Below are 17,528 nucleotides of genomic sequence, written 5' to 3'. Positions count from 1 at the left end.
CTTGCAGTATGTTCTATGTAGTATCTTTGTGTTAGAGCAGGCCAGTTGAGATTTAATATTGTATTTCTTTCCACTTGGGTTGTGAAGAGAGCTCTTGCCCTTGTTTGGCTGAAAGATTGGTTTTTTTAATTTTTGCTTTTTTTTTCTTTTCTTGGATAGTGAAAAATATTTGCAATATTTTCTGTAATTGCTTTCTCTATATCTGCAAGATACGTAACATGCAAATCTAAAGCTAAAGACACTTTTAAAAAGATTCTTAAGAAAATAAAAAATGCTGCAGTGACAAATATGTAAATGCTGAAAATAAACAGTATTCTGAAAGCACTCTGTCAACTTTTTCTCTTTATTTTCCTTTATTTTTATTAAATTGGATTTTTGTTATTTTAATTGGACTAGGTAGTCATATTTTTCTAAGTTTAGGAAGTGTCATTTAATGCCAGCTGTTGCTTAGAAAACAATCAGTGACTCAGAATAAGGCAAAGAATAAATTGGAAATAAAAATGTACCACAAGGATACTGTGACAAACTGTATTCAAAGCTTTGCTAAATTGCAGAAAAATACATCTGCTAGTCAACTAGATGGCCAACCTTGTTATATAAGGAAATTAAGTTAGTTAAAGAGGACTTTTTTGCCTTATGAACCCATTTGCAACCCCAGCATTCTCAGTCTTTCTTTATAGGAGAAGTGTTCCAGCCCACTAATTATTTTTGTGACCCTTCTCTGGATCTGGTCAGTGTCTGTCTTGTACTGGTGACCAGAGTTGAACACAATAGTCGAGATGGGATCCCATGAGAGTGGAGGGAGAAAATCATCTCCCTTGACCAGGTGGCCACACTTCTCTTTATGTGGCTCAGGATAAAATTGACTTTCTGGACTGCAAGTGCACATTGTCAGCTCATATTTGATTTTTCGTCCACCAGTATCCCCAAGTCCTTCTCTGCTCTTGGTCAGTTCATCACTCAGTCTGTTTGAAGCAGAATCTTGCATTTGGCCTTGTTGAGCCTCATGAGGTTCACATGGTACCATTGATGCTAAGTATAATAACATTATTTACATCAGAATTATTGCTTGCCTAATAGTAAGATTGTGAAAAACATTAATTATGGTAAAAGTTTGCATTTTGTGGCCCTAGATCAGTACCCTCACCAGCTTCCTGCATATAGTGACTGAAGTTGGTATTTTGTCTCCTGATTGTTTATTTTTTTTTTACTCCCAAAGAAAGAATATTCATAAGATCTGTAACACAGTTTGGCAGGGAAAGTTGGCTTGTGTAGCCATGACATCTTTCCTTGTCTCAAAGTTAACTGTTCATGTAACTCCTCTGGTATTTCCCATTTCAGCAACACACAAGAGCTTGTAAGAGACAGTCTTCTAAACAGAGAGAATGAAATATTTTTACAGTTGCAATGCTAAGATGCATGGCAAAACATACCAGTGCTTCTCAACAATCCTCCATGGCAGGCAAGGTGAAAAAAGGATATGGAAGAATCTTTACACATCTTTTCAACTGACTGAATGATTTGGACAGTGGAATGATTTGGATGTGAGGTTTGCACCAATCAGATAGTTTCAAAAAGTGAACTCCTTAAAGTCAATGCAGTCCTGATGCATCTTCCTTGTTCATAACAATTTGGTGTTCATGACCTTCCCTCGCACTTCCTTTATGGGAAAAGGGCTATAAAAGAGTAAGAGACTCACTTTTCCTCAGAGAGGGACAAACACAGAAATTGCATTGAGGATGGCAGGGGGTCATAATGCTGTACATTTTAGAAACAGGTAAGACCAACAGACTGAGAAAAGAGAGATGCAATATGGTGTTACTCTGTGTGTGTAGCCTGTCCTCATGTCTGCTAGCACCAGGGGAAGGGGAGGGCTGTCACACAGGCTGCCTAAGATCTTATAGGAAAAGAGAAGGGAAGTACGTATAGGAGGTACACCCACAGCGTACTTCTCTCATAAGTACAGTGCAAAACCCAGAATCTGTCCCAGAGATGTGGTTATCAAGGGGTGTGAGAATAAAGGAGTGAAGATTGTTTAACATTATGTCAGCTTCCAAAACACTGTAGTGAACAGTTGCATCAAAATTCATATGGACAAAAATAACCCACCCATGGCTCATAGTTGCTTGTTTATGTGGAGACTTGTCTCTCTAAGGAAGGCATTTCAAACTTTGACGACTGCTGAGAATATCAGGAGTTGATGAGGTCCTCCTCTGCAAATCTCTTTCGTCATCTTTGGTAGTTACAGATAAAGACAACTTTGATATGGGGTTGCTATTCTAACTGGCGTGGATTGTTGCAGTGCTTCTAACTCTTTTTGAGCACGAATACAAATCTACTTAAGACCTTTGAGGGGGGGACTTGAACTAAGTCTCTTTACAAACTGGAACCTGGAGAAATAAATACCAGGGGTTTTGATTGTTTACATTAAGAGAAGTGAATATTTTAATATATTAAACGTTGTTAATCTCTTTCAGAAACTTTACTCGAAACAAGTGACTAAGTTTAAGGAATGAAACATGATTCCCAACAGCTTGCTTTTCTTTCATATTCACTTGATAATAACTCACTGTCAAGCCAAATCCTCAGCTACCTTTTTCTGCTGAAAAATCCCCCTGAGTGTAGATAACAGAGAAAGCTAGAAGTCCTTCTTGCTGTTCCCAAGACAAACTTGGCATTTTGGTTGACTTCTGAGTTTTCCTACAGGCAGTGTATATGCCTTGTTGATATGAGTTCTGATTTATACCCTGCATAGATAAGAGGATCTATGGTGACTGTATCTCACAACATGGTCTCACTGATCTGCCATGGTCTTTCATTGTATGTTAGATCCTCAGTGCTTTGGAATTCTGGAAAGCATCCATGCTAAGATGTGCATGCAAATCCCATGATTTTGCATCCAAAAGTAGATACTTACACTTAAGAGAGTCTGGAATACTGTCCTGAATCAGCATAGATCTGAAATGCAAACTACTCTGCAAATCTGTTGTGAAAATATATCATCTCAGGCTGAAAGCCTGCTTTGGTTGATAACTAGGAAACTAATGAACTTAAATAACCAAACTCCAAAGTTTGGTCTTGCAGAGGGACAAGGGGAATTTTGCAGGAGTGGTTCCTAGTGCTCATGAATCATCACAGCACTAGCTGCATCCAGAATCTGAACATTTTGTCTGAACATCTCTCGCCATTAGCCGAAGGAGCAAAAAGGGAAGAAAATACCTGAGTAGCTTTTTGGTGTAGGTCTAATGATAGTACCTATTCTTTTCTCTAAGGCAAAGAATAAGTGAAAAATAAGGTTTTCATTTCAAAACAGATGATACAAAGAAACCATGAAAAGAAGAAGAAACTGAGAGACAACTGATAGGAAGTTTAAATTTCCCTGTCAGTTCAATGGTTTAAGGTTAATAAATTACGGTAATTGAAATTGAGGTAACAGCAGGTCTGTGTGAAGCAAACTACTGTCTTACAGGTTTTGTGGCTTTTCTGAGAGACAGGTGGAGTATGTGTCAAGCTTGACAAACAAGTTATTCAGTATGGTATACAAAGTCTGCGCTAGGACTGCCTGTACACTGTATAATATACTTTTTTATATATATATAAGCCAAGTACTTCTATTGAATGGCATATAAACAGGTTTTCACACTACCTTTAGAAACTTGTCTTTATTGCTTAGGAATAACTGAGATAGTGGTGGTGGGCACGGGGTGTCAGTTGGGTGTTTGGTGGTTGTTGTTGTTTTTAGTTCACAGCCTATTGTGAATAAAATTTTTATTATTGTACTGCCAAAAGTAATTTTTTCTAGTGCTACTCTTGTGCACACTTTTCACTTCTATGCATACTTGCAATGATCAAAATTTCCTTGAATTAATTATATTTCTATTATGTTTTAATAGCTTTTTTTTAATATGCCAAATGCTACACAACATAATGTGTTATCTTTCTGCTCAGATTTCTTCTAAAAATTTGAGAGGTTTATTTACTTTTTTGTCTTCTCCTGTGTCATTTAGACCACTGTGGTACATTTGCAAAATTGTGGTTTGCCCTGACTTTGTATTGACATAGGTGTAAATGACTACTGGAGGAATTTCACAATTAAGTCTTGTGGATCCGTGGATAACAGAAACAGAAAGGATGACTTCAATAGCTTAAAGGAAACCTATTCTGTTTATTTTAGAGTTAACTCAGTATGGAAAAAGTTTCCTGTTTAAAAAAAAAAGGGGTGGGGGAAGAATGCCCTTTTCCTTGGATAGTTTGAAATGGTTTGGATTTAAAAGTTCAGACTTGGCAGGCATTTGAAAGAGTGTGTTCTTGTTAAGTCCTGGCCAAAAAAAAGAAAGAGGGGTGAGTGTGGGGGGAGAAGTTGTGAAATTAAGAAATAAAAACTGTTAGGAATTCTGTTCTTTTGAAGAATAAATTTTAAAAGCCAAACCCTGCATTCTCATTTGTACTGAGGACCTCCATGGAGTATGCTGTCTGAACTAATAAAACACATGAAACTTCACCTAAGGTCAAATACTCAGAACACAAGCTGCGAGTGCTGAGAAGGTAATCTGGCTGTTGACCTCTCTTTTGGGAGTCCAGCCAGCATCAGGGCTGGTATGGGTCTGCTGTGGGAGAAGAGGGGGAGAGCCATGGAGAGCACGTCAGGGTATGTGCTCTCCTTGACCTTGCTTGGCCCAACTGCTCTTTGGATGCTGTTCTGCAGCTGGGAGTAGTGAGGGGCTAGTGAATTGAGGGGGAGTTTTATGCTCTCTTTCTCCTCTTACATCAAGTTCTGTAGAAGTGCTGTCATACTAGCCTGAGAGTAGGTTCAGATTAGATATTATGAAGAAATTTTTTTACTGTAAGGATGGTGAGGCACTGGAACAGGTTGTCAGGAGAAGCTGTAGATGCCCATCCCTGGAAGTGTTCGAGGCCGGGTTGGATTGGGCTCTGAGCAACCTGGTCTAGAGAGAGGTGATAATTCTATAATCTCACACCACCACAGGCATAGTTCCTTCCTCCCAGTGCCCAGTTGTTCCCTGGCAGATAAAACCTGTCTGCTCAGACTGTGTCAGTGCTAAGGTGTGTGCCCAGGTAGGTGCAGAGCTGTGCCCTTGTGAAATCATTATGAATTGCAGGGAGACACAAGACATTATTAATGTGATTCAGATGTTGCCTTACATGTTGTATTCTGACCTCCAACCTTATTTGTAAGCTGATGATATGTTCTAGAAAATAATTCTTAAACCACAGGTAGGAAACTAGGGAGTTGTAGAATTCATGCCTCAGTAGGGGCAGAGAGCCCTTTACTTTGGGGAAGAGAGTTGGTGGGGGAGTAGGTGATTAGAGATATGTATGGGAAAGATACTGACATGGTAAATATTATGTGTTTGCTTTTTATATTCAGCTGTTAATGGGTTTGGGTTTGTTTTTAATTTTTGGACACAGGACCTGTGAAGGACGAAACATCCGGTACAGGACATGCAGCAATGTGGTAAGTGAAGTATAGCTTTGATATGATACAAATCATCCCATATCTAGCACCATCTGTGCTAGTTTAAAGGTAAACCAGCAGGGGAAATGAACTCAACTCAAAAGAGAGATTATAAATCAGAATAACAATTTAATAAAATAATACAGTAAGTATGATTATACAGACAAACAATTGGTTTTAACCCACAAAGCCCAAATATATAACCCAGCACCCTGGGGCATGAACAGAGTGGTGTTCTTTGGGCCCCCTGAGTCCAAAGGAAAAGGAGAGGGAAAAACCTGTTGGTGAGAGTGCTGTTGCAGTCTGGTCAAGAGTGATGGTTGCAGTCTGGTTGAAAAGTGGTGGTTGCAGTCGGGTCGAGAGCGATGATCTGCAGTCTTCCTCTGGATCCCATGAGTGGTTAAAAAGTCTCAAGACTCCAAGATTATATATCCTCCAGTTCAGGCAGGAATGCTCAGTACCTCCCTCAGGGCAGGGGGTTCCTTAATGGTTGTGAGGAGAAAAGCAACCTCCTATCTCTTAACACCTAGTTTATAGCCCTCTTAACACCTAGTTTATAGCCTGAGGAGTCAGGCTCTGTGTGCAGATGGTGTAAATGGTTCATTGATAACAGTTTCTGGGAAATGGCATGGAAGGCTATAGAATACACAATTTTGGGTTACACCTATCCAGTGATGAACTGGTTCCAGCTGTTCTAACTAGGACACAATCGCATTCATGTTACAGCAAATAATTTGGTCAAGTGGTAGTGAGAATATTTTAGTTATCTGAATTGCCTTTATACCACAGACCACAGTCAGTTTCCTGAAAAGTAGAGAGATTATGGCCTGATGCTAAAACTGTTTGGAAGGGATTGCAGTCAGAGCCCTCAAAAATAAAATGTCAATGGAACTTCAGAGTTGCTATTTACAACCTCCCTGCCAGAACCAAGACGACTTGCGTTCCCAGTATTACTTTGGTAACCATCTGGCTCAGTTGGGCAGTCTGTTACACTGCAGGATTAAGCTGTTAAGAATTGAAGACAAGTTAGTAGGAGATATGTGATTCTATGATTTTGTATGTTTCTGTTCACTTGTGCCCTCACAGCATTGTAATTCTGTTGCATGTCTTAGAAAAACAGTTTTACATAGACTGTACCAATGTTTTGGCATTTTCAAAGGCTCTTGCTTGTTTTGTTTTACATATAGCCAATGAAGTTTTCAAAACAATAAAATAAGAAGCTTCAACTTCTGTCTTAACAAAGTGAAAGTATGTTTTCACTGGTGAAAATAGAAATAAAGATTTTCATATGGAAAGTTTTATAAGGTGCCAAGAATAGTAAAGGGTCTCAAATTATGTGGAGAAATGTCAGTTTTACCACTAAAGATGGAAAATGAAATCAAACATACATTGGGCCAAGCTTTCTCATGCCTGATAGGGACATATTCAGAAGCCTTTCAATAGGAACTTTGTTTAAGAAAGCTTAAGAGTTTAAGTTAAAAAAAACTAATATGTTCACTCATATTTAGCTCATCTTTTTTTCAATAGACCACAGTTCATAATGAAAGAAACTGCTTCTATCTGAGTTGCAGTCCCCCCCATGCAGTAAGATTTCTGTCAGTTCTTTAGGAGTTGGACTTTGATAATCCTTGTGAGTCTCTTCCAACTCAGAATATTCTGTGACTCTCTGAGTCCTCTGAAATTTGTTCTGAGTGTATCCTTTGGGTTCCTGAAATGTCTTTTCAGTCTAACCTTCAGCTTCCCTGACAAAACCTACAGCAGTTAATAGATAGGTCTTCTGGCAGATTAGCAATCCAAATTTCATCTGAGGAACTTAAAATACACCACAACTGTGTAGGGAATGGGAAGATTGATTTGTGCTAGTCAGGCTGCATGCCGTAGCTCTGTGATATGACATGAAGAAAAAAAAGTTATACTGTTAAAGGCTAATTGGACTACAGTTAAACCCATTAGTTTTGTTTTAGTTGTGTGTTCATGCACATTGTGACAGTCTCTTTCTGTATCTGACCTGCCCTGTGTATGTTCAGAACAGTGAGACAAACTAGCATCCTGCTCTGCTGCCACTAACTGTTCCTGAGTCACCTTGATGAGAGGCTGGGATTTTAACTAGGTTGCAACCTGTGTTTTGGAATCATGGAGTTTAACTTTCTAAGATAAGGAATATTTTTTTTAATGTTATTTTTAGCTTAGGTTCTGCTCTGCAGATGCGCACCTGAACAGTTTTCTTTCAAAATAAAACCTTGCATAGTTTTGTCAGGCAATTCCTTTGCATACCTTGTATTTGGCAATACTGGTTCCAGCATTTCCAACATAGTAGTGAGGCATGCAGCTGCAGAACTAACTTAATTATTTTATACCAAATAATCAAAAATGAAACTTTCAAACTTTCATCTTTACTCTGCTGAAATCAGTGACAGTTTGGCCACTGAAATATGAAAACCCAGGACTGCATTTATGATTTCAAACCATTTTTGGGAGAGGTTAAAGAATGACTTGTGCTACGTTGCTCTTGTCCTTAATAAATGGATTAAGGGAGTGTTCATTTGCTTTCTTTTTGTAAACTTACAAAACTAGAAATAAATCAAACTATTGTCAAGCTTCTGACTGCATTGTGCTTTGAGTAGGCATTCCAAATACAGCTTTATGTCACAAAGAAAGTACTTGGCTGCTGCATTCATTTTGCAGACATTTGATTTTGGGAGGACAATATTTTCTACTTTTAAAGTATGTTGAGTATTTCTTTGATTCAGATGTTATGCCCTTCTGTTTATAGTCTTTCCTAATCCTGGGCACTGTCCACCAGTATTCAGAATATCAGGCACTGGAAGGACATTGGGACCATGATCAGCATCGGAACTTGTGGTACAGCCATGGTAGTCCACAGCCACATGTGTCTGAGGCTGGGAACTTAGAAATGCCTTGTGCTGCACCACTATAAATCCAAAGCAGTTTGAGAACCCAGACTTGCATCTCTCTTCTAAAATCCCTTCTGTTACTGAGTTGCTTAGCTGTGACCCTGAAATACTATTTGTCTCTTTCAGAATAGTAAAAAAAAAAAAAAAAATTATACGCTTTGTCTTCAATGAAGTTTACTATTTTGTCTCCAAAATCCAAGGATACATACACACAAGGTGCATCTTGGAAACAATTCATTAACACAATTGTGGAATTCTGCACTAGAAAAGGCCCACAATATTGTGTATGTTTTTGTTAACTCAGGTTTTGCCTGCTAAGATTTCATCCACAAAGACTCTGAAAATCCAGAGGATGGAAATTCCAGGCTCAAGACTTACATTTTCATCTGTTAGATGACATTCTTTGCTTAAAAGGAAAATGAGAGCAAATCCCCCCATTCCGCCCCTGCAAGTGAAGTTAGCTGTCATGCATTACTGAAAATTCCTGTAAAATTTCTTTGATTCTTATGAAAATCAGTGAGTCCTGAAATACAAGTTTCCATTACCATTAGCTTGTACATAACTTGAGGAATTATGTTATTGTTAATAAAATAATGAGTCTTTTTATTTTTTGCGAGCTGTCTTTCTGCGAACTAACAGAAACACTGTCATTACTGACTTTTATGATTGTGCTCTTGCAGGAAAGGATGGGTAGTTACATATACTAAAAGCAAACTATTTCAAATGTGAAAATTGGAGAATGAGAAGAATACTTCTTGGAATCTGGCAATGAACACATTTTATAGGCACTATCTTTTACAAGATTTTGCTACAGCTGGTTTTAATTCATCCTGAAATTAAATTACAGAAGGGAAAAAATGAGATAAAGAGAGGCAAGGGGAAAAAGTGGCATGCGTGTTTTTCCAGTGATCTATATTAATTATTCTAGGGGTGCTGAACCATTTTGCACAATATAGTCTATAAGAGAGATTGATACTATTGTCTGTAAGGCTTCTGAGCAGTTCTTAAATGAACAAATCCAGGCCAGTATGTTTGCCACTTGCATTGCCTGTTGATGATCAGCAATTGGAAAGATTTTGGGTATGAAGCCAAATGTGTAAATAGTAAAAAAAGGAATGAGAGAATCTGAAGATGATTTAGGCTTGAATTCATCTGGTTTTTTCTTCTTACTATTCATACTTACTCGAAGCATGTTCCCAGCCATTTTAGAATATAGTTGTGGGAGGGAGAGAGAGAGTCATTTGTTTTTCTTTAGAAAACTGGTCTGAATGTAATGAAAACATGTTTTTGCATCTGTTTGGGTTATTATACTAAACATTAAGCAAAATAAACAAAAATATTTCCAAACTCTAAGTAGGAATTTTTTACTCATTCTTTTTCTTTTTTCTTTTTTTCCCGATCTAGCACACTCTGTTCCTTCTTCTAGGTGCATTCTTAGTTGCTAGGTTCTTTTCAGATACTGTACCAGGCTGTCATGTCATCTCATTTGTCATTTCTCATTTTCAGTCCTTCTGTCCCTATGCTATGTTTTTCTTTCTTTTCCCTCCATTTACATGAAAATATCTCTGAAAGGTGTTTGTTGGACTATGTATTGTCTGCATGCCTTCTCTCTTCATTCTCCTCAATTATGAAACTCCTTATTGTGATTGAAAACATTTTTATTTTCCCTGGTATTTTTCCTTTCACTGCACTGCTTTCTGAATCAGACTCAAAAAAAAAAAAAAAGGCATGAGACTGACAGTGAAGCTGCAGAACATTACTAGTGCTTTCAACAAGGTTTAGAGCAGTTCCATTAAGCCTAGGATAAAATCTGTAGATGGTAGACCCCATAAATCACAGAACTAAAACTTGTAAACACCTCCTGCAACTCTTTTTATATATACCTCACTTTCTTCACTTGGCTGAAGTACCAACTGTAATGACATCCCCCATTTTTTGGCTTGCATTAAGACAATCTGCTTCCATCTCTGTTTTTTATCAGCTCATGCTGCATTTTGTATACAGCAGCACTGATATTGCTCATCTTACTTTCCACAAAATAACACTATCTTCTTTCCACGCACTAAATCCCAGCCTGTTGTAAAGTGTCAAATCTTAACTTCCATATAAGTGCATAAGTCTCAGAAGCATTGGCTTATGTGTATGAGAAGCATCATCACCAAGTAGATTTTTTCAAAGCACAAGAATGATTAGTAGGATTTAATTTTTCTACCCAGTGATGACTAGAAATGCCATGTGAAGTCTTTTGCAAGCAAACCTCCCAGTTCACATTTTACAGTAAAACAGTAATTAAAAAAAATTATAGGCACTACACGTATCTCCTTACTAACACATGATTTATTTAATGTCAGTTCACTTTTTAAGTGGAATTTCGTCAGATCATTTTTTTTGACTACAGTCTGTTCTTCAAACTGCTGGATTTTAATAACTACCATCTTATTTCTGATTGGATGCATTTTAAAACCTCTGTGTGTCATCTAGAAATTATTTCTTCATACTTGGAAATAAGTCCTTGCAGTATCTTGCAAATGATAGAAACTTGGACTTCTGGATTTGCTATCTTCTCAGGAAGCAGAATTGTGGATCTCTGACTATTGAAAAATAGAAGAAACTCCAAGACCCAAAACAAAACCAAAAACCAAAACAAAAAAAACCCAAACAAGACCCAAAAATACCCCAACCATTGCTGCCATTCAGTGTTAATTTATAAAGAACCTTTGTAGACCAAACAAACTGAATTCCTTTCATTACAGTGACATTTTGTGACTATTCAAGACTCTAGGTAATTCATAGACTTAAATTTGGTATTTCTGATAATTTTTTTTTTTAAATTTGAACAGCTGATTTTCATCTGATAATACGGCACCCTTGATGTCTTTAGGAAAGTATGCTCTAATATTATGTACTAGAATTACTTTCTGACTGAAATATTTGGAAGTTTTTCAAACTGAAATAAAAGTTACTCTAATTTAAACACTTCACTTTAATATTTAAAAGGGATGAACAACAAAAAAAGATTAAAATTACATGAAAAGTTGCATATTGAATTATTTGCCAAAATGGGAACAAACTTTTAAAAAAGATGCTTTTTTGGTGAAAAATGTATTTTATAAATATTTCTAATGAGAGATGATAATGGAAATTTGCATTTATACTTTGCTGACTATTTTAGCCCTTATCTCCACTCTGTTTATTTGACACAGAGTTGAACATTTTCTTATATTTCCCATTTATTCCTATTATTTTTCTTATGCTTCTCTCTGTCAGATACTGCAATATCTTGGGGTTGTCAGAGAAAGCTATAGTATAAGCCCTGTTCAATCTAAGCAGATAAGTATGATCCTAAGCTATTTCTCAGTTCATAAGACTAAACTGTTGGAAAGTCTGACTGCAAGAAACTTAATTCAAGCAGGGCACTCAACAAGGCTTCAAGGCTGAATGGAGGTTCTGTTAAGTCCCTAGATCTCCTAAGTGTCTGTACTTTCATCTAAAGTTCTTATTTAGTCTTAGACAAGTCTCTACTTGAGGACCTCAGGCTTTCTTTCTCGGTAGGGAAATCAGAGTAGCTGAAACACCATGAGTACTCCATGGAACTGGTTCAATAAGCTGTTCTGTCAGATGCTGCACAGCGTCCAGTTATTAGTCATTTTTTGCTCAGAGGAAATACTCCAGGTATAGTAAATCATTCTTGGCCTCTGGAAATATACAAGCACATATATTGTAAACTGTTTTAAAGTTCCTCAACTTTTTCCACGTATCCCAGCTTAGACAACAATCTTCTACATTTCACTCACTAAGTAAACTTTAAAAAGCCTGACCCTCTTTTGTCCCATGAAATCTGATCTACCTATCACTCTCAAAGGACATCTGGGATTCATCTTATCTTTTCCACTGGATTGTTGATTAATACAAATTATTTTGAATGGAATTCCAACATGGCAAAACTCCTTGGAATTTATGATTTAAATATAGGATAAAATAGGAGGTCGAGTTAAAAAAAAATTGATGTGAGGAAGAAGAAAATGAATCCATAATAATATGGCTTGGTGCCAGCATTAGGTGCCTAAGAGACGAGGATGAAACTCCTATGTTTATTTTAAAATGAGTTTCATACATCAAAGGGGTTTTTGATCACCTTTAAAATGATACATATTTTCATTGCAGTAGAGGAAATCTTGATCTGACAGGATGAATGGAGATTATAGATATCCATCACAGGCTCAGTGTTTCAGCAGTATCTCATGAGCGTTCATAAGCTAAAGGTCATGAAAGAGCCATGTAGGACCCACAGACTTAAAGGAGAAAAAGTTGTTTCCTATTCATTGGAATTTTTCTTCCCTGAAAAGTCTTAATGAATAGGAAGCTTGAAGATAAATGGACTTAGATAAGACTTTCGAGTTTATTAGTTCTTTCTGATTCTTCCAGGGAGTGCAATGGTAGCAGTTCCTTGTATCTGCAAGTGCCCACAGATAATTTCCAAAAGAAAACAAAACTGGTAGGATGTGAATATAGCACCAAAACTGTAGTAACCTGAAGCAGGACTGTAGAGCTTTTGTGGCCAGATATCAGGGCTGCCACATGCTCCAAGCCAAACACAGGCATGCAGATGTCATTAGCAAAATACCTCACAGAACTACGTAATTAATGCATAGATGTGCTACCTGCTACACTGACTTGGCCCATGACTTCTGGCTGTCTCAAAGTGTCTGTCAATCTGTTGTGCAGACAGACCAGCTGCACACTGTTACATAGCTTCCAGAATCTGGCCCTTAGCTGAAGGAACACGCAGCTTCTCTCAGGCTGTGAAGCAGTGCTTGCTGGCAGATGTAGAGGATAATATTCAGACCGCTAATTTTCTTAAAACTGTCTATTTTGGTATTAAAAAAATATTGTACAGGTTATATGTGTAGATGCAAGATGTGCTTTCTTAACTATATTGAAAGATCCTTCCTGAGGAAGAGATCTCCCAAGGCCTTCAGGTACATTTAGGATTCAGGATTTCAGCTAGAGAAAAGTAGTGTGCCAGGCTGTAACCCTTTTCCACATCTACATGCCAAGATAAGTATACATATCTGTGTTTCTGACTGCTTGCATGTATTCTTTGAATTGCTTCCAGTTTCACACGAAAACTTTTTTAAACATAAGTTCGTTGTTTTACTTTGATTACAGTGTCAAAGACTGGAGGTATTTGACATCTGTCCTGGTCACCTGCCGTGTCCTGAAAGCTTGTTATGTTGACTGTACATTTTTTATTTCTTTGACTTAAAAGTAAAATCCAACACAACGTAGTATTGAGTACTGCACAAAGCAGGATTATAAATTCTATGTTGTGTGCTTTACTGGGCCTTTCTCTCTTTGTAAAAATAAAGCTGTTCCAAGCCAGAAAGTTCCAAAGGTAGAGCCAAGCTTAAACCAAACAAGAGAGTTGTCTTGAATCTCCACAACAAGCCTTTGCCAAAAAATAGATCTGATTGTACTCATTTACAGACAGACAAATTCAGAGAAGAGTATGCACCAGAAGACTTTGTGGCAGGAAATAAGGCCACAGTGTTCATCTTTGCTCTTTGTTTGAAAATAGAACTAAACCAGATCTCGGGTCAAACTGTAACTGTATTGTTGTTCATACTCTGTGTAAGGGCAGAACATAAAGACCACTTTTTCTCTAATTAACCAGCTATAGAGAAATAATGAATTTTGCATATATTTGTCTGCTCCCTTCACTGTCCAAACTTTGTCCTATATCAAAAGCTTACCCAGATCACAAAAAGGCCCTGATTGCCTCTCAGTTTTTCTCAAGATTTTAAAATCAAATTGGAATACTTCAAACATTTTACTTTTTCTTTGATCATCCATAATATATTAATAGAAAAACCTTCTGCTGTGTAAGTCTTCCAGCAGTAAAATACCAGTTACAAGCTTGAACTTTCAACCTCCACTTTCAAAAGGGAAGAATGAGCTCTGTGTGTTTGCTCTCTGATATGTATTTTTCTGGAGCTAGATTTAACCCAAAATCCTTTTTTCTCTTATGTCTTAATCCAGTGAACCTCTTGTAACAGGAAGACTATTGCCTTAAATAGTCTTGGTTTAATGACAATATGTTCAGGAGGTGAGACCTCTAATGAGATGAACTCTCTTTTTTTTTATAAATTTCCTTCTGCCCCAGTAGAGACAAGGTACAAATTACAAGGAGTCTGAGTGAAGAAGGAAAAATAACAATTTTTGTTATTTTTGTACTAAAAACTGAAAGAAACAAATAAATAACAATAGCAGAAAATATTACCTAGCTAACTTCCTCCCCTCTAAGTTAAACCAAAACCTGGAAGGATATTTCATACAAAAGAAAATTTTATGCGGCCAAGGTGATGACGTAGGTTCCAACGTAGCAAAGTATATGGAGTGACAATTGCAGGGCAGGGCTGACCAGATGCACTGCTTGGACCTGGTGGTTTTGGGCCACGCGGTGGCAGATTTTTGTGCAGCTCCTGAGAGGGGAATCCCTGAGTTGTCGGCGGTGGCTAGTTGCACCAGGACAGCTCAGCTGGGGCACGGTGACCTTGGTGTGATGCGAAATACAGCTGCAACTGAGGCAGAAAACACCACAACTCAGGCAGGGTGGTCCCCGGACAAAGGCTCCAAGAGTCCATGGTGCTCCAGCAAGCAAAAACCAGGTACAAGGAGAGTGAGCCATTGCACACCTGACTTTTTGTCTCCTGTCTCCCAAGTTCCCAGGATGCTTCACTTGGGGGACCCACCTTTCCAAGATGCTTGGGACAGTCTTCCCCAGTCCAGCTCAGACAGGGGCCAGTCCCCCACATTCCAAATTATGTGGTAGTATGAAAAAATTCACTAAAAATCCTTCCCATTTAACTAAAGCTACAACAACTTAGATAGCAAAACTTTTGACTGGGCTTTAACCCTTCACTTTTGGGCTGAATTAGACTCAAATACTAAGTAAATTAATTAAAAATTTGCTCACTTGGTACAAAGCAATTTAGATGATCTCTGACTAAGGCCATGGCTTGTATGTGTGGATAGATCACAACAAGAAATGTTTGGAGTGGTGTGATCCAAGATTATTCAACATTGAAAGAAAATGGCCATAACCACATTGCAACAGTGAATGAGAGGCCAGAATGGCTAAACTTGTTAAGCCAAGGGCTTAAAAATGACAAATTTCTAGCCAAGTTTGTGCTGACTTCCTTTTAGTGGAGACTTGTTTTTTAAGATAAGTTTTATTTTAGATCTTAATACTAAAAAACAATCCTTTAATGTCAGAAAGTGACATGCAGCTTCCATGTCTTTCATATTGAAAGCTGTAACAATCTTCCCTTTTTAAAATGTGCAGAAAAGTGTTAGAAAATACAGGTGTAAGAAACTTAGGTGATCATTTAAACCTAAGAAGATGTATTTTTCATCAACAGCAATAAGACTTCCCTAGCTGGGAAGATAAGAGGTCTGTGAATAAGGTTGTCATTAATGATGCTCTAATAGGATGAAATGGTTTGAGGGCAAACAGAGAATACAGACATCTTATAAGGATATCATCTAGTTATGTGGTTGTATATACATCATAATCCTTTCCTACCAAGACTATAATCAACATGTTGTAGTTCTCAAGCAAAGGGTGTAACAACTGTTCATTTTATCTGGTATTTTACCAGATATCATCGAGGACCAGATTTTCTTACGGCAGTAAGATAGAGGACTATGGGACCTTAATAATCTGAAACAGTCATATTACCAACATTTGCTCTGGTTTTGCCTCAGCTATCATGATGTGTAAAGTTTTTCCTAAAGCTTAGTTCCTATATTTCTGTAATTATGTGAGAAATTCAGGTTATTTCTAAAAAACTCACTGAATTTCTAGCCTATAAGGTTGCTTGCACAGGAAAACTTGAAATATTATTCTTCAAGAATCAAACACTGGAAAGGAAATAAAAGGAACTCATGTTTATTTGGCCTAAAGACTCATGATTTTGAAGCTGTCTCGTGTTTTTCAGTGTTAAATGGTAGCAAGGAAGTATATGGGGGTAAGGAGAGCCTCACATTCTCAGTTACAAGGGACTTTAACTAGTATCAATGGTCTTTGATTTTTATATCAGGTATACTGGGTTCAGGATTAGGGTTATGTCTTACGAATCTCCCAGAGGATTGAAAAAGGGACTTTCCTAAGATTTTCTCAGTAAAATAATATTAAGTCCCTAATTATGTGAGTTATGAAATCTTAGGTTAAAGGAATGCAAATATGTATCAAATTTTTCTTGTTTTTGTACCAGGTGATTTAAGTCACTGAAGCAAAAAAAAAGGCTAGTGAGGAGAGCTTAGATAAAGAAATAGATAAATTGTGTAGTTCTTTTTTCTTTGTCTACAAACAGAGAGGAAAATCTGGCTAGAAGAGAGTGGCTGTACACACACACTTCTCCACATATGTGCACAAGTGGAGTGAGATCTGGCAAGAGCATTGTGACCCTCTTTTGCTTAACGACGGGGCTGTGGTACAGTGCACGTACAGTGCACTTGTTATTTCCCATTGACACATGGTCTTGATGTTCTTTCAATACTTTTGCAGAAAGAAGAAAGAAAAGTGCAATTATCCAGTTGAATTATGTGTAGATGTAACTATTTCAATCACTCTTCTTTGTCTAAACAGAAACTCTCTATGTCTAGCAGCTGTGGAGCCCAGTGTGCTGCATGATACTGGAAGTGGTTGTCCTGAATAGACCTGCTGATCTTCTCTTCTCTCTTTTCTGCAGGATTGTCCACCAGAAGCAGGTGATTTCCGCGCTCAGCAGTGCTCTGCTCACAACGACGTCAAATATCAGGGACAGTTTTATGAGTGGCTTCCTGTCTCTAATGACCCTGACAACCCATGCTCACTGAAGTGCCAGGCCAGAGGAATGGCTCTGGTTGTGGAGCTGGCACCAAAGGTTCTGGATGGGACCCGGTGCTACACTGAATCCCTGGACATGTGCATCAGTGGTGTGTGCCAAGTAAGGAGAGAAACCCTACCCTAACACCTGACTACTTTCCTCAGATCTCTCTCACATGGCTCTATCCCTGTCCTCCATATTTATGTCATTTTAGGGACTCGATTTTAATCATCTGTTTCCATTCTCTTAAACTGATTTCTTGTACCC

General features: G+C 37.8%; 1 protein-coding gene across 2 annotated transcripts in view; it reads left to right on the top strand.

The window, feature by feature from the left end:
- The window catches only part of ADAMTSL1 (ADAMTS like 1), a 382,369-nt gene that overhangs the window by 213,823 nt on the left and 151,018 nt on the right, over nucleotides 1–17,528 (top strand). For both annotated transcript variants that reach the window (XM_051801328.1, XM_051801329.1), the window contains 2 exons: nucleotides 5,431–5,476; nucleotides 17,145–17,381. In XM_051801328.1, the coding sequence (XP_051657288.1) occupies nucleotides 5,431–5,476; nucleotides 17,145–17,381 (283 nt within the window). The remainder of the gene's footprint in view (nucleotides 1–5,430; nucleotides 5,477–17,144; nucleotides 17,382–17,528) is intronic.

This window comes from Manacus candei, unplaced genomic scaffold, assembly GCF_025592945.1.
Source record: "Manacus candei isolate 608988 ecotype Guabito, Panama unplaced genomic scaffold, ASM2559294v1 h1tg000051l, whole genome shotgun sequence".
Lineage (NCBI taxonomy): Eukaryota > Metazoa > Chordata > Aves > Passeriformes > Pipridae > Manacus > Manacus candei.
This window is presented reverse-complemented; position numbering and strand designations above follow the sequence as displayed.